The 26,358-nt window shown below is 41.1% G+C and overlaps 1 protein-coding gene across 1 annotated transcript in view; it reads left to right on the top strand.

Annotated features, from left to right (window-relative positions):
* Positions 1 to 26,358, top strand: part of VPS53 (VPS53 subunit of GARP complex) — a 147,305-nt gene that overhangs the window by 36,725 nt on the left and 84,222 nt on the right. Inside the window, exons 5-11 of the mRNA XM_070395089.1 lie at positions 8,865 to 8,951; positions 11,037 to 11,152; positions 13,428 to 13,547; positions 19,477 to 19,555; positions 22,407 to 22,550; positions 23,017 to 23,159; positions 25,679 to 25,820. Of these exons, the coding sequence (XP_070251190.1) occupies positions 8,865 to 8,951; positions 11,037 to 11,152; positions 13,428 to 13,547; positions 19,477 to 19,555; positions 22,407 to 22,550; positions 23,017 to 23,159; positions 25,679 to 25,820 (831 nt within the window). The remainder of the gene's footprint in view (positions 1 to 8,864; positions 8,952 to 11,036; positions 11,153 to 13,427; positions 13,548 to 19,476; positions 19,556 to 22,406; positions 22,551 to 23,016; positions 23,160 to 25,678; positions 25,821 to 26,358) is intronic.

Genomic DNA, 26,358 nt, shown 5'->3' with positions numbered 1-26,358 from the left:
GATATTGGGGTGTGTGTTGAGAATGGACTTGCTTGATGGAGTGACTGCTTCCCAAGAACCCTTTTGACTCTGGAAAATGAATTATATTAAATTTCCTTGACTTTGGTACATTGTTATAACAAGCAAAAGCATTCCAGCCTGAAAAAAATCTGGCAGACAGTTTATCTTTCTTTAAGACTGAAATGTGAGATTGTGTGAGTCTTATTTGTTTGCTGGAACAAAAAAGTGGTACCTTCAGCAGAGAGAGTGCTGGTGGGATGCCAGATTGGGAATAAGAGAAATAGAGATAGAAACCCTTTCTCTGAGAAGGAATCACACACTTCTTCAGACCTTAGCTTGGCCCTTTTTGTCTTTCTTAGCTGAATGTCACATGTCTTAAGGCGTTTGACAAAAGACAGTGCTTATAATCCCAATAAGAGCATCATCAGAACATGACATGACCGACGATATCACAGAATTCTGTGCAAGTCATTTCTGGTGGGCAGTTGCCTGCAGAGGCCTCTGTAGTGTGTTGTTGTTGTTTTTTTGTTGGTTTGTTGTTATTTTTTGTATCAGGACCCAACATTTTTTTAGAGGGTTCCAATCGTTTTAGAACTTACTGACCCCTTGCATCATCCGGGCTTTAGACCCCACATCAGGCAAGTAGATAACAGAGTTTGTGAGTGTGGTGCTATTTTTGAACCACTACTTATAATCGTGCCTGAAGTTAGGGAAAGCATTCAGAGCAGTAGTCTCAGCACTGATACTCTTAGAAGTGCCCCGTGATATTTGTTATTTTAAAACAATTTTATTGATTTTTTAAAAGAGAGGGAGGGAGAGAAAGGGAAAGAGAGAGAGAGAGATAACAATGTGTGAGAGAAACATCCATCAGTTGCCTTCCGTAAGCACCCCGACTGGGGATGGGACCTGCAACCTGGGTATGTGCCCTGACTGGGAATGGAGCCTGACACTTTTTAGTGTACCAACAAACCGAGCCCCACTGGCCAGGGCCCCATGATAGTTTTAATCAGTTGGCAAATATTTTTATTGAGTTTCAGTTGTGCTCTAGCTTTGGTTAAATGCTAGAGATGAGATGACAATATGATTTATCACCAGAAACACTTTTTAAAAAATATATTTTTATTGATTTCTGAGAGGAAGGGAGAGGGAAAGAGAAACATCAATGATGAGAACCATTGATTGGCTGCCTACTACATGTCCCCTACTGGGGATCGAGCCTGTAACCCGAGCATGTGCCCTGACCAGGAATGAAACAGTGATCTCCTGGTTCATAGGTTGACGCTCAACTACTGAGCCACACTGGATGGGCCTACAACTATTATTTTAAAACACTCTGGCCCAAATAATAAGTTGTGAAGTTGTGACTTCTTGGACCTCCCTTCCTTATCTCTCTCTTCCTACCAAACAAGCCAGTATTGCTGATGATCTTACTGGGCTCCCACAGCATTATACATATCTTTATCACATCTCAGTGTTCTTACGGTTTGTTAGCCTATCTCTTTGCCTTGCTAGATTATAAACTCCTTGAGAGCAGGAATTGTTTTTTATCTCTGCATTTTCAGTATAGTGTTTGTTGTTTAAATAAAGTGTATATTAAAATTAGTTCTAGTTCCTAAGGAACACAGCCAAAAGAAAAAAATGATTTTGCAGTTATTTCAGAAAGAAAATTTGTAATCTAATGTTTAAAAATATCTGAAATATCTCAAATAATCTAAAAACATAGAGTTTATTAAAAGACCATCATTAAAAAGTGTCTTTCTTAAACAAAGAGGGCTTTTGAGGTAGATGAAGTTCTTCTGAAAAAAATACAGACACATATACATGAATCTATAATAATAAAAGCATAATATGCTAATTAGACCAGACAGCTGAATGACCTTCTGGACATCCTTCCAGGCGACCTTCTAGACGAAGCCAGGGCTGTGAGGGCTGAGCCCCATCCACGAATTTCATTGGGCCTCTAGTTCAGTGATGGAGAACCTTTTGAGCTCGGCATGTCAGCATTTTGAAAAACCCTAACTTAACTCTGGTGCCGTGTCACATATAGAAATTTTTTGATATTTGCAACCATAGTAAAACAAAGATTTATATTTTTGATATTTATTTTATATATTTAAATGCCATTTAACAAAGAAAAAACAACCAAAAAAAATGAGTTCGCGTGTCACCTCTGACACACGTGTCATAGGTTCGCCATCACTGATCTAGTTTATAATAATTTACTATTATAGCTACAACTTTACAAAACTTGATGTCATGGCAAGTTAAAAATTTTTCCTCTAATTTCCTAGGTTATTTAACTCAACATTTTTTTCAGTATGTGCAGATTGCAAAACTGAATTATGTTGCTTAAAAGAAGGTCTGCAGTTGAAATGCTGGCATAGCCATAAGTACCTGAGAGCAATGATGGAGTGTGTGTCTCTGTATTTGTGTACACCATGATTGATTGGTTGTAAATACAACTTATTAAACATGTGTTGAACACCTACTGTTTTATCCTGGTCATTGCTGTAGGTATGGGAGAGTTACAATGAGTGAGACATTTCTCTGCCCGCTAGGATTGCATAGTCCAGTCAAAAGATAGACCCACAAAAAATTATTACAAATGTTAACTATACATAAAGGTCCATGGGCACTCAGATGAAGAACAAATGGATTCTACTGTGTGCTTTGTGTATGTTTGTGAGAGAAGGTGTTTGGAAGGGAAGAGGAAATTGGGAAAGGATGGAAAGAAATGGCACTTGAACTAGGCCGTGGGAGACAACAGAGATTTGCACACAATCAGTAACTGTGTTGAGCATCCTCCTTTTGGTTATAACTAGATATGTGATAACTTATTCCTTATCATTTTTATATTGTTAGAACTTTATTTTGGTTTGTCATAATCTTAAGAAATCTATGGTTGGGTGGTATAGCAGTTAGCAATGATCAAAAGAATTTTGTATCCTGCTTTTGAGGAGGTAAATATTAGAAACAGGGAGGGGAATTTTTAAAATTTATTTTAAGTTGTAGTTGACATACTATTATATTAATCTCAGGTGTACAATATAGTGATTAGACATTTATATATCTTATGAAGTGATCACCACAATAAGTTTAGTAACCATCTGTCACCATACATAATTATTATACTATTGACTATATACCCTATGCTGCATTTTACATCATCATGACTTATTTTTTTAAAATAAATATTTATTGTTCAGATTATTACAGTTGTTCCTCTTTTTCCCCCCATAGCTCCCCTCCACCCAGTTCCCATCTCACCCCCTGTCCTTACCCGCCCCCCCCCCCCCACTGTCCTCATCCGTAGGTGTACGATTTTTGTCCAGTCTCTTCCCACACCTCCCACACTCGCTTCCCCTCGAGAATAGTCAGTCCACTCCCTTTCTATGCCCCTGATTCTATTCTTTTCACCAGTTTATTCTGTTCATCAGATTTTTTATTCACTTGATTTTTAGATTCACTTGTTGGTAGATATGTATTTGTTGTCACTTTGTTATTCATAACTTTTACCTTTACCTTTTTCTTCTTCTTCCTCTTCTTAAAGAATATCCTTCAGCATTTCATATAGTACTGGTTTGGCAGTGATGAACTCCTTTAGCTTTTTCTTATGTGCGAAACTCTTTATCTAACCTTCAATTCTAAATGATAGCTTTGCTGGGTAGAGTAATCTTGGTTGCAGGTGCTTGCTATTCATCACTTTGAGTATTTCTTGCCACTCCCTTCTGGCCTGCATAGTTTCTGTTGAGAAAGCAGCTGGCAGTCATATGGGTACTCCCTTGTAGGTAGCTATCTGTTTTTTTCTTGCTGCTTTTAATATTCTCTCTTTGTCTTTTGCTCTTGGCATTTTAATTATGATGTGTCTTGGTGTGGTCCACTTTGGATTCCTTTTGTTTGGGGTTCTCTGCGTTTCCTAGACTTGTAAGTCTATTTCTTTCACCAGGTAGGGGAAGTTTTCTGTCATTATTTCTTCAAATAGGTTTTCAATATCTTGCTCTCTTCTTCTGGCACCCCTATAATTCGGATGTTGGTACGCTTGAAGTTGTCCCAGAAACTCCTTGCACTATCTTCGTATTTTTGGATTCTTTTTTCCTTTTGCTTTTCTGGTTGGGTGTTTTTTGCTTCTTCATATTTCAAATCTTTGACTTGATTCTTGGGATCCTCTAGTCTGCTGTTGGATCTCTGTATATTATTCTTTATTTCAGTCAGTGTATGCTTAATTTCTAATTGGTCCTTTTTTATATCCTTGAGGGTCTCACTATATTTCTTGAAGGTTTCTAGAAGATTCTTGAGTAACCTTATAACCGTGGTTTTGAACTCTATATCCAGTAGTTTGCTTTCCTCCATTTCTGTCATTTGTGACCTGTTTTTTTGTCTCCTCATTTTGGCTCCTTCCCTGTGTTGATAGAGTGGCTTTTTGTGCTAGGTGTCCTATAGGGCCCAGTGGCTCAGCATCCTCAATTACCTGAGGTGGACACTCTTGGTGCACCCCTTTGTGGGCTGTGTGCACAGTCTTGTTGTAGTTAAGCCTTGATTGTTGTAGGTATCACTGGGAGGAATTTACCTCCAGGTTAGTAGGCTGTGAGGACCAGTTGTGTCTATACTGGGAGAACTTCTGTGCTGGAGACACCCTTCTGGGGCAGGACTTGCTTCAGTGGGGCTTTGGTGCTCACTGAGTCTGCCCCCTGAGTGTGTCCTTTATGGATCTGAGGAGTTGTAATCTGGATGGTCCCACTCTGACCACTGGGTACACTGGCTCTTGGATCTCCAAAGAGGTGCAAAGTCAGCCACTGCCTGAGGCCACACAGCAGGAGCTACAGAGAGATCTGCAGATTCCTCCTGTTTGTTTGGGGTTTGGAGGTGCCCAGATGAGGCGCAGCTGTGAAGTAATGCAGGCTGCTGATGAGCCTTAGGCCTTCTTTTGGAAGCTCTGGGGTTCTCTGACCCAGCTACAGTTTGACAGGTTTTTAGGTGGAGAAAGTCCAGGCCATTCATATGCAAAAGCCTCTGCACACAGCTTGGGTGGGGTTGTAAATTGGGTGGGGCGGGGTCTCAGGGAATCACCTGGGTGGAGCAAACGTCAATGGCTGCCAGTCTCCTTTGCCTCTGAGAGGTCCCGGGGTCTGTGTCCCACGGCCTTATGCAGGAACAATGAACGCTGCAAGCACCTCTGCGAGAAAGCCACCCTAGCCTTTCGGCCCGATGCCAGACAGACCAGTTTCTCTTCGTATGAGTCTGGGTCTCCAAATTCTCGCCCAGAGCTGGAGTACAGAGCAGTCGGGAGCTTGTATCTTCCTCCCGTTTGAAAAAGACAACAGCATACCCAGCTGCCAGCCCCTTTCGCACGCGCCTCCGTACCTCTATACTTCCACACCTCTGCACCTCTGCACCTCCTACCAGACTCAATGTGCTTTTGTCTTTCCTTCTAGTTGTAGAATTTCCACTCAGCCAGCCTTCCCGTGGTTCTGGATGATATTCGTTTTGTCTTTTAGCTATAGTTTTAATGTGATTGTGTGCAGCAGCAAGTTCAGGTATTTACCTATGCCGCCATCTTGGTTGCTCTGTCATGACTTATTTTATAACTGGCAGTTTGTACTTCTTAATCTTCTTCAACCATACCCTTCTTCCCCTATGGCAACCATCAGTTCTGTTTCTATGAGCCTATTTTGGTTTTGTTCTGTATGTTTATTTTGTTTTTTAGATTCTGCATATAAGTGAAAATATATAGTATTTGTCTGTCTGACTTATTTCACTTGGCATAATACCCTCCAGGTCCATCCATGTTGTCGCAAATGGCAAGATTTCATTCTTTGTTATGGCTGAATAATATTTCATTGTATAAATGTACCACACTTTTTTTTTTAATCCCCATCCGAGGATATTTTTCCATTAATTTTTAGAGATAGTTGAGGCGAGAGGGAAAGACAGAGAGAAATACAATGTCAGAGAAACACATCAACTGGTTGCCTCCTGCACGGGCCCTGACTAGGGCCTGGGCCGAGAAGGTGTCTGCAACCGAGGTACGTGCCCTTGACCGGAATCAAACCTGAGACTCTTCGGTCCGCAGGCCAATGTTCTATCCACTAAGCCAAACCGGCTAGGGCTGTACCACACTTTCTTTATTCATTCATCTGTTGTTGGACACTTAGTTTGCTTCCATATCGTGATTATTGTAAATAATGCTACAGTGAACATAGAGGTGTATATATCTTTTCAAAGTAGTGTTTTTGTTTCCTTTGCGTAGATACCCAGAAGTGGAATTACTGGGTCATATGGTAGTTCTATTTTTTATTTTAAAGAATCTCCACACTATTTTCTATAGTGGCTGCATCAATTTACAATCCCACTAACAGTGCACTAGGGTTCCCTTTTCTCCACATCACTACTAGCACTTACTATTTGTTGTCTTTTTGATAATAGCCAGTCTGACAGGTGTGAGGTGATAAGTATTGTGGTTTTGATTTGCATTTCCTTGATGATTAGTGCTGTTGAGAAGGGGTAGGGAGGTAGAATGAGTGGGCATGGATTCACTCAGGGAGGGGCTAAAACTAAGACGGGTCAGCTAGTAGGCGGGCCTAGAGGTTGTGTGTGAGAGAGAAAAGTGTCGTCAGAGGAGAACATTACATATATATGTGTATATTTATCTGTACATATATGCATACATGCATTTGCTCAGGTTGGTCATAAGTTCCGGAAATAAATAAAATATTCATGCAGCTTTTTACACCTCTTATGCCATTAAATTTTCCCAATAACGCTGGAAGCGCCATCATCACCACTTTTCAGACAAGGAAACTGATGCCCGAGATATACAGCTAGTATGTGACAGTGGAGAGAGGCCTCGTATTCCTGCCTTCTGACTGAAAAATGGAGGGTTGTCTCATGACACCACAGCTGTTTCTTTTTTTTTAATTCTTACCTGAGGATATGTTTTTCTTGATTTTTAGAGAGAGAGGAAGGGAGGGAGAGAGAGAGAGAGAAACATTGATATGAGAGAGAAACATGAATCAGTTGCCTCCCATACTCGCCCCAACTGGGGATCAAACCTGATACCTAGGTGTATGCCCTGACTGGGAATCGAACCCAAACCTTTTGGTGCGTGGGATGATGCTCCAGTCAGCTGAGCCACCTGGCCAGGGCGACACCACAGCTGTTTCAGGGATGCCAAGTCCTGGAATCAGAAAGACAGGATGGTAGGAAGCTGAGTGAAAACAGTTGCTGAGTGAGGCATCCTTTTTGGGTGGGATGGGATGGAGAGGGGCCACCTAGAGTGACCTAATTCCATTCCATTGCCCCCTTTCCAGCTCCAGGACCAAACTTTCCAATGATGAAAATACCTGTGTCCAGGTGGCAGAAATGACAGGTAGAAAGCTCCTTTGCTCACAAACATCTGTAGATGTAAGTAAGTTGATCCAGCAGAGCAAACACACACTGCCCAGGGAGGTGGTGGAGCAGCTGCTGGAATCGTGACCTCAGACTTGGCAACAAATGGGCTAAGGGCTTTCTCAGAGGAGCTCCTGGACGTTCACTGCGGAAGCCATAGCATAGTCACATGCACTAGCTTAGCATACTTGTCCCCACATGTGAAACCTCCGCAAACCCCAGAGGAGGTGGAAGAAGATCAAAAGAAAGCCATGTTTGGATGTGAGCTGCACGCAGGGCAGGGAGCTCAAGATTAAAAAGGCTTCCCAATATGAGAAGAAGCGGACAGCTCAGGAAACCTGGGAAGGAAAGGGAGATATGATCCCTCTAACAAGGAAAATATTTCCTGCAGAGGAAGCCAACTTAAGTTTGCTTTTTGGTTTGTTCGTTTTTTAAGCAAAAAAGAATATGTATGAACTCATAGTGTAGAGGTAGCTCTCCCATTGGGTACAGCTGGATGCAGAGGTTCAGATAATTCTGTCTGCCTTTTGTCTTTCTCCAACTCAGCTTTGTTTTCCTCTTCCCTCTGTGAGGGTGTCCTTCCCACGAAGGCTGTCTGTTTTTCTCTGTAGGCAAAGATGGCCACACACAGCTCTAGGGTTACATTAGCCCTGTCATTACATTTATAAGGGGCTAGTGAGACCCAGTTAGGACAGGCCACTCTTAAATCCAAACTAAATAAAGTGCTTTTGATGAAATGAGGCATGGGTCCTTTGACTGCTGCATCTTTTATAAATACACATGTTCTGCACATGTGTGGCTTTTGCACCCTCCCAAATCCCTGAATATTGCTTCCCCTCCTCACAGAAGCTACTGTGGGTTGTAATATTTTTAATGTGTGACATTCGTCTTTGTAGGTTCTTATTTCAGGGGAAACATTTGGCTCACCTGTAGCTTTAAGCGTCCCTTTCTAACTTCATTTCTTTGATTTCCAAGTGGGGTATTATAATGTCTTTAAGGTTTGCCGCAGTCTGGAGTTCCCATGGATAGTTGTGATGTTTTTGAAGGCACAGTCATCTGGAAGTTCCAAAATTCAGAGCTTCCCCTCCCCCCATCAGTCATCTCCGTCTCTCTACAGGTTTTGAAGGTTACTGCATATGTGCGCATGCATGCACGTGCACAGACACACACACTCACGCATGCACACACAGATATGCATGTCCTGTTTATTTGTTGTCATCAATATGTGTAGTAATCGCTGGGATAGAGGGAAATAGTTTCGTTTTTAAATTAAAACTTTATGATGTATATTGGCAAGAATCCCGAGTATTTGCCTGTATCCAAATGCTGGACTCTGTCTCTACTACTTTGGTCCAGTAAAATTGTCAGCATAAGTGCAATGAATCAAGAGAACTTTATTAATTTTCTTCTGAAGCTGGACTTGATTACAGTGTAGGGACTGGTGCTGTCTAGTTTTTCATCTATTTCTCTTATTCTAGGCACTTGAAGAGGCCCAGAAAGCGATTCAGCAACTCTTCGGCAAAATCAAAGATATCAAAGACAAAGCAGAAAAATCAGAGCAAATGGTGAGTTTAGGTTTCTTCCTAATTTTTTTGCTTCAGGAGAGGAAGTTTGCATCTCATCCATTTATACTTGTTATTGGGCTTTTACTCCCATTTGCTGCCAACCACAGCACCCACATCTCTAAAACAAGCCCTCTGAGTACACTCTAGATCAGTTCAGGAGGAGGAGCTAGCAGTGCAGTGACTCATTCCCTGCTGCCCGGTATTTGCAGCCCTGTGTTTAAATAGTTTTCTAGTCAGTTTGGATTCCTTTCTCTAGCACTTGTTTATATCACGTATTTTATATCACGCATAGTACTAGGCTTGTGTTAGTTGCTCAATGAATGGAAGCCATTATTAAGATATACGATATGTCACTTGGTATCACATGAAAATGGTTCCTGGATCTGGGAGGTGGATGTAGCTTGTCCATGATACATGCTTATGGTTTTGATTAAGTTCTCCCTCTACACATCTGTCCTCCCGTGATGTACTCTGAAGGCCCCGCTGCTGACCAAGAATCCAGCCTCACCCACTCGTACTCTGTGGGAGGTGCTATGAAATGCCAGCTCCTGGGCTCAGATTCTGACTACATAATGTAATGTCTCTGAATTCCAGTTTTTTCAACTATAAATAAGAATAACAACATCTCGCTCAAAGCGTTATAAGAATTGAATGTATGAAGAGCACTGAGATGGTCTTAGACTTGTGTTAGTTGCTCAATGAATGGAAACCATTATTACTATCATTTTTTCCCCTAATTTTTTTGGTTACAAAAAACCTTGCAAGTTTGTGATTATGAAACTGAGCTGTGCAGGTCATAATCTTTATGAGTTCATGCAGGGTGATCCAACTAGAAAATCAGGTCACATGAACTTAACTCACTACCAGGTTTTTCACTTTTTTTATTTAAAAATTTTTTAATCCTCACCTAAGGACATAGTGTATTTTTTTAAACTGATTTGAGGTGGGGAGGGGAGAGAGAGAGAGGGAAAGAGAGCAGTTGGTTACTCCCTGTACGCACCCCGACCAAGGATCGAGCCTGCAACCCAGGTATGTGCCTGGACTGGGAATCGAACCCATAGCCTTTCAGTGTACAGGACAATGCTCCAACCAACTAAGCCACCAGCCAGGGCCCAGGTTTTTCACTTTTAATGGGAGGTATATCTTTCCAGTAACCAGGATATGTGTGCCTGGTATTGGGGCACTCCCTCCCTTCCAGGTATCAGAGAACCTGGGAAAGCAAGTTGCTCTTCAGAAGCTTCTTGGTCAACATGAACTCAGGCAGTTAGTGGAAGATTTTACCTGGGTGTTGGTAAAGTTGGAAAATTGTCCCCACTTCACTACCCAGTGTACTTTTCTAGTGACAAAAATATACTTGTGTTCCCAGATACAGCACTTCTTCCTCTTGGACCTGGCAGATCAACTCTTGGAATTTTACTCCTCCAATTTCCTTCTCACTCACTGAAGACTATGCCTCTTCTCTTGTGACATTACATGCTAAGCTTATGTTACGGGGTTTACATTCTTAAAAATCTTCAAATTTGAGAGGAATTCTTTCTTTTCTGAAGACAGTAAACCCTAGTTCCATGAGTGAAGACCATCTCAGTAGAATTAGCCAACTAATACCGTCCATTTTCATTCTGAACCTAGTAGTCCCAGTGGCAGAAGGCATACTTTTCTGACCTTGTTTAAGGTCAGAAAAAGGTCAGAATAGTACATGCACTGTACTTGGCTTCTGGGCCCGGTAGACTCCATTGGGGGTGAAAAATAAAGTTCATTTCATTCTCACAAATGAGGATTTTATAACCCTGGGTAAAGTCGGTTGAAGAAATGCCAAATTAAATTTAAATGGGCTGATTGGGAATGAATTTGATTATCTGTTGTGAAAAAGCCTGTGTTTTCTCCAAGGGCTAACCTGAGAGTTTTTTTTAACATTTTATTTTTTAATTACAGTTTATAGTCAATGTTATTTTGTATTAGTTTCGGGTATAACCTGAGTGTTTTTTTTCTTCCTTCATTTGCATTATTTTCTTGTGGAGCTCCTTGCGGATGCGTTTACATCGTTCTTACCTTCTTCCTTTTTCTCCCGTGGTTTTCAATATTTAGGTTAAAGAAATCACCCGTGATATTAAGCAGTTAGATCATGCCAAACGCCACCTGACCACCTCAATCACAACGCTGAACCACCTGCACATGTTGGCAGGCGGCGTCGATTCCCTCGAGTAAGCAGTGTCAACTTTCTCTTCGGTCCACACGAAATGAATGTGTCACATAGAGAAAAGGGTTTATTTACTTCTCAGCCAGTAAAGTCTCACCATCCTGCCCCACTTTCTGCAAATCTGGCTCAAATGTTCAGTCACCAGATTTACTTTCTGCCCTCTGGTGTTCAAAACCCAACAAACAACCTGACACTTTTTGCTGTTGTTAATCCTCACCCGAGGATATTTTTCCCATTGATTTTCAGAGAGAGTGGAAGGGAGGGAGGGAGGGATAGGGAGAGAGAAACATCAATGTGCAAGAAACACGTGGATTAGTTGCCTCATGAACTTGACCCCACTGGGGCCAGGGATTGAACCTGCAACTCAGGTATGTGCCCTTGATCGGGACTCAAACCCGCAACCCTTTGTTGTGCAGACTGACGCTCTAAACACTGAGCAAAACCAGCCAGGGCACAGCCTGACACTTTGAAATGAGATGCAAATGAATCTGAATGGGCCCCGGAAGCATGTGGAGAAATGACTCCAAGAATACAAACAACCTGACAGGTAGATCTGGTAGATCTCTATCATTGAAGCCCACAAGGTGATTCGGGGCCATTGTCCCTCCCTACAGCCTTAACCTTGGCAAGTTTTCCTGCTTGTGATGGGCTGAGTCACATTGTCATTGAATGTATCATATAGAAACATATCTTTGATTTATCATTCAACCCCATTTTTCAAATACAGTAGCTTCCTGTTTGGTTTATAGAGGAACTATAGGGAATGATGCATGAGGACATTAGAAATAGTATTAAAAGAAAGAGGTGGCCCTACCCGGTTTGGCTCAGTGGATAGAGCGTCAGCCTGCAGACTGAAGGGTCCCAGGTTCGATTCCAGTCAAGGGCATGTACCTTGGTTGCGGGCACATCCCCAGTAGGGGGTATGCAGGAGGCAGCTGATCGATGTTTCTCTCTCATCAATGTTTCTAACTCTCTATCCCTCTCCCTTCCTCTCTTTAAAAAATCAATAAAATATATTTAGAAAAAATAAAAATAAGAGGAATAGCTGGTTATTTACCACAAAGAAGCAGTGTCAAGGCCTCCTTCATTAGCAAGATTCTGACGTGCCAGTTCTCCTCTGTGGTCTGTCTCAGGCTGAATTCCCCCTGCCCCAGCCTCAGTGTAATCTCATGTGTGGACAGACAAAGAGCATCTTCACGTAAATTTAGATGCAGTATCCAAAGTTAGGGGCGGGGGACTGGCTCCTTCTTGATCTCTCCCAGATGTAGCATGAGTTTCAGTGAACCCTGGTCCATTCTCCTGCAAGTAGTGATCAGAGAGGTCAGAGGCCAGTGGCAGACTGGAAGAGCAATTTCCTTGTCCCTTCCCCCAGATGCTTAGTTTTGCGCAACTATCTGACCCGGCAGCAGCATCACATCTTAGCTTGAACTTGATCCTGTCTTTGTAAATGCCTCTTAAGGGAAGTCATAAAATATACTTTTAATTTAAAAGCCCAGCCCTAATGAAAGATTTAGATCTAATGGTTTGTCCTTCCTTGCTATGTGTAACTTGATTTTATCAGCATCCTCTTTTATGCTTCATTAACCTTTGCAATAGGGAAACAGAGTTGCTTAACATTGGCTTAAAACGTACAGATCTGAGTTTACATGTAAATGAACCTAAATGCCCTTTGTTGTATCCTGGGAAGATGTGTTTGGTTTGCCCCTAAACTGTAACCCTCAGATAATAACATCCTTACCCATGTTCTTTGTCAAAAGCCTGCTAATCCCATAACCCAACTCAAACCCAAAATTCATAGTCTTCCCAGATTTCCCTTTCCCCACACAATGAGAACCCATTACTCACACATCCTTTTGTACCTCCCATAGCACATACCGAGTATTTCTGTTTAGAACTCAGTTCATCCTATCTGGTATTCGTTAGCTGTGTATTTGGCCCTCTCCCTGACTAAATGTTGTTGCCTTGAGGATTGAGATGTCTCCCCCCACTGCATAGCACCATACTTTTTTAGTGCTCAGCAAATACTTACTAAATCGAGTTGATGTCTGTTTTATTTTTTGGATTGATATAATTTGTTTTTTTTTTAATCTTTATTGTTGAAAATATTACATATGTCCCCATTCCACCCTCCCCCACCCCCGCCCCGTCAACGCCCTCTAGCCCACTCTCGCCCTCTGCTCCAGTGATGTCTGTTTTAGAGCTCAGAGTAGATTGTTCCACATCTGTTTCTTGTGTCCTTAGTGGTTTTCTAGAGTTCTCAACTTCTTACTTCCTTGCAGAGCCATGACCAGGCGGAGGCAGTATGGAGAAGTTGCTAATCTTCTTCAGGGTGTGATGAACGTTCTGGAGCACTTCCACAAGTACATGGGAATTCCACAGATCCGGCAGCTTTCCGAAAGGTACTGTGTCATCAGAGAAAATGATCTTCCCGTTTAACACTTGGAGTGAGGGAAACGAGTTAAGTCGGCTCGCATGAATTGCGCGTACTCCGCGGGAGCCGTCTTAACTCGGTTCATATAGATTTGTGGTGGAGTGCGGGAAACGTGTAAACTCGGGCCGATTGTAACTGCGTATTACCAAATATTTGTTTGTTTGCCGTTCACAAAGATACCTACCTGCGTATGCGAACCGTTTCATACCCATTGGGGTAATAGGTATCATAAAAATCCCTGATTTTGCGCGGGAAACCTAAATAATTGCCCGCGCCATCTTATATTTTGGCGGGAAATTCACCCCACACCGGAGTATTAAGAAGAGATGGTGCTGGGAGGTGCTGGAGCACTTCGCTCCGTATGTTCCTTATACAATCCTATTATAAGAAGGAATCTTAGATGGCATCTGATTTAACTCTGTGATGCAGACTTCCCATCCACCGTACCCTTACCAGCTCCTGACCATGTCTTCCAAAGCTGCCCATGTCACATAGTTGCCGGCCTCCCATCATTGCAGTGGCAGCTGGCAAGTTGTATATCTCAACAACTCTCAGTTGTCTGTATTAGTGAGGGGAACTCTCCCAGTTGTCTATGTCCTTGTAACAAACCACACACGACTTAGAGTTTCTAGTTTACCACATCTTTTTTTGTATGGTTCTGGATTTTTATTAAAATCTTTTTATTATTTCTGCTGCTCTGGGGCAGGAAGGGGAGATGGCAACATGCACTCAGTGTACCCTCTTGCAATGGAAATGCCAAAGAACTACAAAGGAATGTCAGAACAGAGCTTGGCAGAGACTAGGGAAGTCACCACCCTTCCCCTCATCCTTCCTAACCCCTTCACACTTAGAGATGGCTGGTCGCCATGCCACACTGAGGATGGAAAGCAGCTAAGAGAGTGGGCAAATAGGGCTTTATGAGCTGCAAAAAGGAAGGAAGCTTGAATGGAGAAGGCAGACAGCTTGCTCTCAGTGGATGAGGGAGAAGGGAAGGAGGCAGTAACTCCTCCCCCTATCCTCATAATGATCCGGAGTTGATCTGTTTTTCCCATTCATTTATTCTTCCCTTCATTTACCTAATAGATATTTACTGTGCACCTTCTATATCCTAGACCCTGTGCTGGAGTACCACAGGCACAAGATAAGCAATATACACTCTCTACTCGAGGAGTTCATCTTTGTGTAGAGAAGAGAAACACTGATATAAAATTTCAGCAGAGCACAGATACAACAAAACTGGTATTTGCTATACAGGGCATGGCAGGATCTTAGAGGAGGAATTGATAGAATGAACCTTCAGGGGCTAAGGGTAGGGGTTATAGAAAAATTCAATTTTAATCTAATTTTAAAAGAATGGGAAGGATCTTACCATCGAGATAAAAAGGAGAGTGGGAGAATAGAAGAGAGAGAGAACATCCTGTCACTTTGGGAGATGATAGAGAGTGAAAGCCTGCATAGGTAGGCAAGGTCAGCGTTCATATGCCTTGCTAGAGAACTTTTTCTTTATTTGGTGGGCAATGAAAGATTTTGAGCAGAAGGGGCATGATCTCACTTGTATTTTATGGAAGTCTGGTGGATTATAGGTACATGACACTGGGGGTTTAGACTATGTTCTAGACTAGAGAAGATAAGGACTATACCAAAATAATGGCCATGAGGTCAAGGAGATGTGTTGAGGGGTTGATTACCAACTGGTTGGTTGTTTGTGATGAGCATTGTTAATGGCAGGAATGGAGCAGAACTGAATTTTATTTATAAAAAAACAACTTAGAGTCATACAAGCAAATGTGCTCTTTTAGGACTCTTTGCTTTCTAACATTTTTTTGAAAGGTGGTTTTATAAATTTGAAGAATGTTGTGATCACTGTTGTAATGACATTCCCCTTATAAAGAGAAAATCTCACACTTCATCAATATATTTCAGTGCTGCAAACACTCATTATCATGTAGGGTTGCTGCAAACTCAGGAGGATTTACTTTTCTTTTAGTGGAAAACCTCTATTTGCAAAAATGGTAGATTAATATAGAGCATGTACTATTAAGTAACACTAAAAATAACACAAGAGAAAAAACCTTGTTTTCAGTGCTTGACTACAATTGTTTTTCAAGAGGTATTAAAAGTTTGAGGAAAGTCCAGACTTCTTATTTTTAGCATCATTTCTGGTGATTTTCCTCTCTGATGTTTACATAGCAATGGTAGAACCATCTGGAAATGATAGAAATAGCTATTTTTTTGGGGGGAGGGGAGAAGGCAAGTTATGCCCTATGCATTGCTTCAGCTTCTCTAATTTAATAGCTTGCTGTCTATAAATTGTAGAAATCATATAAAAGGTTGTATTCTGAAGTCTTTGCCTGTGCATTTGAAATATTAAATTCATGAATCTTGATTTGAATATAGTTATTTTTTTCCAACTTCCCCTCTGGAAAATGCTTAAACACTAATATAACATTGAAGGAAAGATTTTTTTAAAAAATATCATCTTCATATTACAAATCCTCCTGGCTTAAGAATATCCATGAAAGCAAATGTTTCTAGTAATCAGTCAATATTTCCTGAGAAAGAATGGAAGAGTCTTGTATTCTCTTGAAACCCTTGAACTAAAAATATTTTTCAGGGCTATTTCTAATCTCTTATATGTGAGAGATACCTGGCAAAGTGCGATCACATGATGTGGCGATGAAAGAAACTAAAGTAGAGAATGGAAAGGCCTGCCTAGCTGTGTGTACTTGACAAGGGTTCCTGCTGAAAGAACTTTAGTTTCGGAAGTGTAAGTTGCGAAAGAATAAGGGTTTCAAAAGTGTAAGGGTTTCAAAAGTATAGGGGTTGTACTTGATGTCCTCAAAAGCATCCAACTGAGTCACTCTAAGATTCTGGGTTGAGATTGTAGAGTCTGTCTGTTTGGAAATAGAGCAGCTCAGACTAATGTGGCTAATTAACCATTCTGTCCAGGACACACCACGTATTTGGGAGGTCAGTTTATTGTGAACCTTTGTATTTTTGTTGGGACTGTTATTCACAAGATAATGGAAGCATCAGGGTTACTTTATCTACAAATGTCTAAATAATTTTCCTAATTTGCTGCCCCGTTGCTTCCACCCTTTATGAACACTGATAACACATTTAGGAAAGGGCACCTTTAAACAACCCGTAGTCACGTGACGTGGAGGATGCTAGGAGCCAGTTGGTTGACCTTTCTTTCTAGGCAGTACAGTGAATCTTTTATTTCCTAAGAGTGATCAACACTCAACCAGGCAGAACTTACTGGGATGCCAGGAGGAATTACTATTTACTGTCCTGTTCTCTATCTGTTGTAGATTGGTTTTCATAAGAGTGAATAGGAAATCTTGGTAGCTCACCCCCTACCTTCTATGTGCTCTGCTAACAGAGTCTCAGCTGTTCCCTCTCTTTACGTAGGCATTTACTTTTCATTGTTAAAAGAGGAAGGAATAGAAATAAAGGAGTCAAGTTGAAGATAGATTCTTTCAAGTGATTTTTCCCCCCTAGGATCCTGTTTAGGCAACTGATTGTAAAGGCTGCTGTTCACATCTCCCCCTAATGTTACATGGAATCGTGGTTTGGGTTTACAGACACCATCATTAATGTCAATAAAGGAAATGGTTGCTCTTTCATTGGAATCACTGATAAGACACTTCAAAAACTAATCTAGGAAACCTTTACGTGCGGAAGCTTATTCTTCGGCTCCAACGTTAATTATGCATCTGACTTGTAGTCTCCTGTAAACATGGATGCTGTCGGCAGCTAGTGCTGCAAGAGGGGTGTTGTGGAAGAATCAGTACTAGAGAGGACGCTGAAAGGCATCTGGTACAGGCCTCCATCCCCGCCCTCTTATTTCACAACTGTTCTTAGCTGTAGCCTGTGTAGGGGAAATGGCTTCCTTATGATTATGCCTGGCGCACTAGTGGCACAACTGAGTCTAGGCTATCTCAAGAGGTGACTAAAAATGGATTGAAGATGACCAGGGGGTCTACAGATCACAGTCCGATACTTCACCTCTCTTCTGTACCCTGGAAGTACCAAGCCTCTGGTTGTCTTTTCAGACAACCCCAGTTTTAAATCCAGTAAGAAGATGGAGTTAAGGAATGATGGGGTGACAGAGGCAGAGCTGGGCCCATCGGAATCACTGAGATGCTCAGGAGCCCTGAGAATATGGGCAGAGTGCCCCCTCAGGAATGGTCCCTGTGGTTCAGGAGGGAATAGTGCTCTCTGTATATTGCCAAGAGGAGAGTAGGAAGAGAGGGGCCTGAGGCTCTGGAAGCTCAGTCTTGTGACCTGGCACCAGGGGAGTCTGTCTGCCTAGCCCATTACGCGGAGTCACAGGACCTCCAAGGTACAGTTTTACAAAAGCTGGTTCTCTTTCCTGTCAGGAATATTTCCCATTGACTTTGGGCAATTCTGGATGGATGACCTTGATTCTGATTTGGGGAGCCATGCGAGGAATAGCCTTATCTTGGTCATTTCTAGCCCCCTTGAAAACTAACTGAAAAGGCTGGAAACCCACCTATCAGAGTGGTTTTGAAGATAGTGGAAAAATCCTGTAAAGTATTTAAAATAAAAGCATAATTATGACTATGCCACAGAAAAATCAGACTGTTTTGGGTCCTGCCTATCCCCTCATTAAAAAAAAAATCTCAGTAGGTTGCTAGGCACTGCCTAGTGGCCAGAGAAATTGTGGTTTTGAGCTATTCACTATTTCTAGAAACTTCATAAACTTAATTCCAAAGTAGCAGGGTGGAGACCAAGAAAGGAAGAACACTATTTTATGGTGCTTTTAACAAAGATAAAATATTTGCCTCGGGCTCAGGGCAGTTTAGCAGCTGCCTCCGAGCCTTGCTCCACCCCAGCTCCCGAGGCCGGCGGGGGCATGGCTGGCGGGGGCATGGCCGGCTGCTGGTGGAGGACATGAGCATTGCAGGGAACCATGATGACACGAACTTTCTTTCTCATCCCAGCTGTGCTGCTTTCTCCTTTCATTTAAGCTGAAAAATACTTGTTGTGCTCCTAATGTACATGCATTCCACTGTGTCAAGTACTGACCCTCCATTTTTAACTGATTTTCACCATAACTCACTCAGTTCTGATATTCACAATCTTCTGAGCAAACGTAAATCTTCATTCAGTGGCCTTCACTCTCAATTAGCAGTTCATCTTTATCATTTCAGTCTTTATTATTCTGCTCTAAAAAACATTTTTTTTATTCATTTGTTAAAACTTATGAACCTGATCTTGGTTTCTTGGTTGGAAAAAACAACTCTGAAATAGTATGGAGCTCTCCTCCCATTCTTTACTCCAAGGAGTAGGTGAGCAGTTATACTGGTAATTCAAAATGAATTTATATCTGATTTGGGCCTTATTATATAGCATTTTCCTATAGTATAACTACTACCTCATGACAGGCGAGGCATGGCCTAGAACAGTGGTTCTCAACCTTCCTAATGCTGCGACCCTTTAATACAGTTCCTCATGTTGTGGTGACCCCCAACTTCATTGTTACAAATTGAACATAATTAAAGCATAGTGTTTAATCACAAAAACAATATGTAATTATATATGTGTTTTCCAATGGTCTTAGGCGACCCCTGTGAAAGGGTCGTTTGACCCCCAAAGGGGTCGCGACCCACAGGTTGAGAACCGCTGGCCTAGAAGAACTTGGATATAGAAAATCTAAGGATATAGAAAACCCATGTTGTGATTAAATAGGATAAACTTGGATTCTGGTCATAAACCTGCTACTAACTAGTGTGTGACCTCTCATCTAGCCACCTTCCCCCTTCCTGTCTCTAAAGACTCCACTAGTTCTGACTTCTATAGATCTTTGCATAATTACTTATGAATATTTGAAAATTACCAGACATTGATATGTTTTATTTTCTCTACAGAGTGAAGGCTGCCCAGACTGAGTTAGGACAGCAAATCCTGGCTGATTTTGAAGAAGCATTTCCTTCCCAGGGTACCAAGGTATAGTTTTGCATGTTCTCTCCAGTCTTTAATATTACCACCATTCTTACCTAATTCACACTCACTACAGGTACTATTCCCATTTATCATCCCAAAAGTCTTTGCTGGCAGCCATCAGTCTATTTGCCAAACTTTAATACAGGATAATGAGACCATTCTTGATTTCAAATATCCCAAAGCGATGTTGATTCCTCATTTATGTTCTTTCAGCATCAAAATGTGAGGCGTGAGGATTTGTTTTGGTTTAATTTAATGTGTGTCAAACCTAATGTCTTGTCTGCCCAGTAAATTCCTTTTTTCTCATGTGTTTTTTTAAAAAAAATCTTCAGGCCGCAGCGTTTTTTAGGATTGTTACATAACTTATTGGTTTCAGTTTGGTGAAAAGACAACTGGGAGGGCAGAACTTGGAAAAAACAAGTTTTTAACGATAGTTTTTAGCGATCAGAATCCTGTTCTTTGGCATGAATCCCTTTCGTTCTCACTGGTGGCATAGCTGTTTGTGTTGTGTCTGGGAAGCCCGCAGTATTTCGCTTGTGAGCTATGGGTTACACTTCTCATGTAACAAACTTTGCCTCAGTTGGCTGGCATTGTGCTTGGTGAACTGCCTTTAGCTCTACCTTTAAACTGTAGCAGACATGATCTTAATGCTTTGCATGTGTCAGGGAGGGAAGGGCATTCAGAAGCTTTTATTCTTCCTCTATTATTTGAGCTGTTTCAAGAGAAAGAATTGTTCAGTGCAGATATGAGCCAAAGTACACCCGGGCAGGCAGCATTCCTCACTGCCCATGGTGGGCGGAGATGGTAGATATATTTTTATTTACTGAGCCAAGGAACATTTTCTGAATCTGTGTTATAATTCAATAACTGGAAATACCTAATCATTTTTTTGTGTGCTTCCTAAAAGAAACTTAAGAAGTAGGTGGGGGTAGCTGCCCCAGCTTTGTAGATTGCTACTTTCTATAGGAAACCTGCTCCTGATTTTAATGTCTGTCCATATTGTGCCTGTCTTTTGGTGATCACACATTTTATTTGTAAAGCTTGTTCCTTTGAGGACTGTATATCCTTATCCATTTGATGTAACTCTGGGAAGGGGATATTGGAAAGCCGTTCTGTGAATAGAGATTGTAAGGAATTCACAGATTATAAGCACTAGACTCTTGTTAGTGTCGGATCTGCTGTTCATCCCAGTTTCAGAAAGTTTCTGAAAGATGTGGATGAAGCCCAGGTTGATTACTTAGAAGAAAGTAACTGTGACCTGCAGTATCTCTTTATCCCAGATCCCACCAGGCAGATCAAGTTAAAATGGTTTTCTTTAACAACTTGCTTCCCTTTTCTCTGACTGGGTAACAGAGGGGATTTTTTAGTTTTCTTTTGTCCTTTTTAATGGTTGTTGCTTTTTTAAAAGACCTGGTGCTGTTACTTCTATTTCACAAATGGAACTCAATGATATATATATTTTTAATTATCCAAAGTAACCTATGAAGTCCTTTTGAAATGAAAAAATCTGAACCCATGAGCTTAGGGTTTGGCTTCCATGACTTCTCTATTAGACCAAACGCTTTTACCCACAAGCAGGAGTTGAGCAGAGGATGACATAACAGCCACTCAGTGTGGGGCTAGTCAGCATTTTAACAACTGAGCTCCGAGGCAGCTTAGGTGACACTTATGAAACATAAATTTCAGTGCAGGTGGGTAAATTGGACAGAACTGACAAAAATAAAACAAAACACAAAGATTTGGAAGAACCTTACTTATTCACCTAGTTAAAGTCCATTATTTTTCAGATGAGGTTCAGTAACTGTGCCAAAGCTGCGTGGCTACGTAGCCAAGCCAAGCGTAGATCCAGGTGTTCTTTTTACTGTGTTCCACTCAGCCAGCCACGTTCATGCCGTGAGGTACCATAAAGAAAGGTTCATCGAGATTGAATTGCCTCCGGTGGTAATGACAAAGGCCTTCCCAAATGACACAGGTCTTCCCGTTGTGATGTGTGGATACAGCCCCTCCATGTCCTTCTACTGTTCTCTTTAGGTCGAAGGGCTGATAGTATAATATTTTACCTTAGCTACATGTCTGAGTGGTTGAGTATCTGTAAAACAAATCTGATGGAACTTGCTTTTATGTTTTAAATGCCACCGTATTGTTTGGCAGAAATATAGCACCTTAAGAATAGGAATCTTACCTCTCTCCATGTCATAGCTGAAGCAAGGAAACATTTTTATGGAGGCCATTAAACTCTTAAAGATCCTTTTTGTGAAAGAATACCAGTAAGAGAAAATATGTCATTCTTTTTATCAGAATAACCAAACTACTGCTCTATAATGAAAGATTACTTCATGACATTCCCTTCCTACCTCCTTAAAAAAAATAACAGTAATTAAATGTATTTTTTGAAGGCTAATAAAATTACTTATATTACAATAATAATTTTGTTGCAAGTGCATCATAGTTCTGAGACACAGTCAATAAAAGAATAGGATTCTGAGGTTGGAATCAGGGAAAGTGGCACAGGTGGAGTGAGACTGGGGTCATCTGCCTCTGGGCTCTTCCATAAGGCGGCTTCAGTTTTGGTGTTGGGAAAGCAAAGTTTCCTGTGATCATTACAGGCCATGTTTTTCAAAATGTCTCATTGCTGATTGACAGAGTAGCTTTTATATTGGCTACTGCACTCTAGCTTAATGATTCTTTCATCGAGGAACAAGTAGCTAAAATATGCATCCACAGCAGAAGAATGAGTCAGGGGAGTGGGAGCAGTAAGAACTTCAAGAGAGGAGCGGGAAGTAGCAGCTGTCAGAGGCCAGGAGATTCAGAGGTGGTTTCTGGCTTCTGAATTGGTGTATGTTTGTTTTAACAGAGGCCAGGAGGACCCAGCAATGTCCTACGAGATGCGTGTCTGATTGCTAATATTTTGGACCCCCGAATCAAACAGGAAATCATTAAAAAGTTTATTAAACAGCATCTGTCAGAGTATCTAGTTCTTTTTCAAGAAAACCAAGATGTAAGTATTGACCCAATGAGATCAGATGTGACATTTGAATTGTATTGAAAATTGAATGCTCTCAAGCCTCCTGATTTATACTTTATTATTATTATTACTGTCTTAAAGAGTTGATTGTTGAACCATGAATGCTAGGGGCTAACTGTATAGTTCAGTGGTTCTTAACCATTTTGGGGTCACTGGCCCTTTGGAGAAATTAATGACTGCTACAGATCTTCTCTCCAGCAAAAGGCACTTATGCCTAAAACTTTGCATACAGTTTCAGAAAATTTATAGACCTCTGAAGCCTACTCATGAACCTCAGGGTAAAAATCTCTGGATCAAGTAAAAACGTAGCCTAGATTCTTTAAAACAATGAAAAGTAGAGAGTTTGGCTGTGTTTTTCTTGGTTCCGTGTTTTTGCTTTCCTTAAACTGTCAATACTACTTCTAATACTGGGGTGGATTTTGTTCCCTAATTTTCTAAGGTTGCCTGGCTGGACAAAATTGACAGACGCTATGCCTGGATAAAACGCCAGCTTGTGGACTATGAGGAGAAATTCGGCCGAATGTTTCCACGTGAGTGGTACATGACCGAGAGGATTGCAGTAGAGTTTTGCCACGTCACAAGGTAGATTCCAACTCTGCTGGTTTTGGTGTTAATTGAAATCAGTCCTCCTGTCTTTAGCAGATCCATGTTGTCTTGTGGATTGGAATCACTTCCTGACCCCACCAAATGATTGATGGCACCCTCATATCCAATTATCGCCCCCCTCTCTGCTTCCGTCTTCGCTCCAGGACTTTCCTTTGGCCTAGCCCTTGCCTGAACAGCCTGTCTTCTTGGCTTCACCAACTCAAGATTCATCAACCAAATTTACCTGTAGTGATTCATTGCCCACGTTTTCCTCCATGTCTGGATCACATATATCAGTTTGCAGTTGTATATACCCATTATCATTTTGCTTTTCTAACTTGATAGATAGCTAGTTCCACAGGGACAGGGGTAGTACCTACTTCAGTGACATAGTAAACCATCAGGAAATATTTGTTGAACAAATTTCCCACTCTACAGTATTTATAATCTTCGGTAGTTAATAATATTGGCATCTGAGTGTTCTAAGCATTTCAAAGACCTGTCTTCTGTGTCCGTGGGTGTAACCCAGGACCACATAGTCCTTTATATTCAAGAAGGTTTGATCAGTATATCCATGATAAAGCTAAAGCTAGAGTCAAAATATTTTATTTTTTACTTGCAACTGTACCATAGCAGTGGAGGTAACTGAGTTTTATTAGTTATATATTTCTTTTTAATAGTTCACAATTACATTAATTCCGGGATAATAAAAAATTTTTATATCTAACCATAACTCAGCCACCTTAGAGTAATTCATTATAGTCATTTGTCTTAAAATCATAGAGACTATAATCAAGTTGCAAGCTTTAAGCACATTGTGGTGCGGGATATGTTTTAAGGAAAACTGGCCGTTGGTTTTGTGGTTTGGGTTTTTTAATAGAATTTCTTTTTTAGAACAATTTTAGGTTCACAGCAATAGTGACAGGAAGATACAGAGATTTCCCATATACCCTTGCCCCACACGTATATTGCCTCCGTCATTATCAACATTCCCCCACCAGAGTGGTGCACTAGTTGCAATCAATTAGCTTACACTGACACATTATTATCACCCTGACCCCATAGTTTACATTAGGGTTTACTCTTCATGTTGTACATTCTTTGTGGCTGTTGTTTTAAGAAACACATTTGCTATAATAGATTTAGTATTGAATCAGGGTCAGTTGTGGTTGTCACTTCCTAAGTCCTGATTAGCAAAGAAAGATGAATTCTTCGAGAAACTGGAAGGTAGTTCAGTGACTTGCAAGCTAACTCTGAAAAATGAAGTCTGCAGGAGACTGGAAGTATATTCTACACCAAACCTGCCATTGTGTCAGCTACTGGCAGTGTTTCTACTAAGCTTTCACTGTTTCAAAATCCTACAGATAATTCTCAGATAAACCTTGTTTGATTTTATCATTTATCTGGGGGGGGGTGGGTGATGATCATAGCTCAGTTCAGAACTCTTATGTCACTGCTCCTGGACAACTTACATTCTGAAACAGAGCACATGAGAGGCACATAGACAGGCAGGAACCACCTAAACACATATGTGTCACTTTTCACATAGAGGGTCTGGTCTCTCACCTGTGTTTCCAGGGTTATTGCTCTCTGTTCGAGGAGAAGGTTATTTCTTTGGAAGATGGAGGGCTTTGTAATTCAGTAATTAATGACTTGTGAAATTACATAGAAAATATGCATTTTTTATAAAATACTGTTTCATATATAATTAACAAAGTATTGAAAAGTTTAAATATTTAAAAATAGTAGTAACAATGTAAACAAATTGGTGTCCATAATCCTTGATTTTTTTTTTTTTTGACTGGTGGATAATTTCACCTTAAAATTCTTATTTAGAACTAGAGGCCCGGTGCACGAAAATCATGCATGGGTATGGTTCCTAGGCCTGGCCAGTGATCAGGGCTGATCGGGGCCTTCAGGCTGCCGGCCAGGGCCTCCCTTCGCCGGCTGCCTGCTGCTGGCTGGGGCCTTCCTTCGATCCACACCATGCCCTGGTGGTTAGCGCACGTCATAGCGAGTGATGGACTCCTGGTCTCCCAGTTGAACTCCCAAGGGGACACTTTGCATATTAGCCTTTTATGTAGATAGAAGATAGATATGTATTTCTATTTCCCAGGCATCAAACTGAGTTGGTAACAGATCTCAGGATTTAGATGACCACCTACTTTAAAAAAAATAAAATATATCTATATCTATATCTATATCTATATCTATATCTATATCTATATCTATATCTTAAAACCATTTACTTTGTGCCCTGGATGGATAGCTCAGTTGGTTAGGGGATTGTCTCCATACTCCAAGGTTACATGTTCTATCCCCAGTCAGGGCACATACAGGAAGCAACCAGTGAATGTATAAATAAGTTGAAAAACAAATCAATGTCTGTCTGTCTCTCTCTCTCTCTCAAATCAATAAATTTTTTAAAAATTAAAAAAATATTAAAAAAGCATTTACTTTGTCTTATCTTGAATGATCCATTTGTTTGACAATATTCTTATCTCTTTATTTTGAAGGACAGAACTTGCCAAGATTATGCGGACCAGAGCTAAGGAAATTGAAGTGAAATTGCTTCTTTTTGCTATTCAGAGAACAACTAACTTTGAGGGATTTCTTGCAAAACGCTTCTCTGGCTGCACTCTGACAGATGGTGCCCTGGTAAGAACTACCTGAGGAAGGTTGGAGCATGAAACCCAGGGGTTGTGTGGCTGGGCTTTATTCCAGTCTTTCATGGTATGGTGATTCCTTTGTCCCTTATACAGTGGTCCATGTTTTTAGAATGGCCTATCATTTTATCTAAGCATGGGCCCCATTTTACAGACACAATTTTGTGAGTCACAGAGACCTCACTTAATTAGTCACAAATACCTTATTACTTTATTAACTATTGAATTTTATCATAATTAGGATATGTTTTTACTACAAGGTTTGGCTTCTTAATGTCTCTGGTGAGCAAACCAGGTCAAGGTGTCTCTATAAACTTCAAAGCCACGTGTACAGACTTGCATGTCAGAGAGATTCCAAAAGATGAAACACAAAGGACACAGACCAGAGGGCTGTCCTCCCCTGGAAAGCTGGACTGTGGTGGTTCAAATCACTTACTCTCCATGTAAGCAAAGACCAGGCCCAAAGTGTCTCTCTGAAAACCTCTTTTTTGGAAACCCAGGTTCCCTGCTAACACATAATATACTTTCTT

The sequence above is a fragment of the Myotis yumanensis genome, unplaced genomic scaffold (assembly GCF_028538775.1).
Source record: "Myotis yumanensis isolate MYYU_CA2020_CCGP unplaced genomic scaffold, mMyoYum1.0.hap1 SCAF_16, whole genome shotgun sequence".
Taxonomy (NCBI): Eukaryota; Metazoa; Chordata; class Mammalia; order Chiroptera; family Vespertilionidae; genus Myotis; species Myotis yumanensis.
The sequence above is the reverse complement of the archived record's forward strand: the minus strand, read 5'-3'. Positions and strand labels throughout refer to the sequence as shown.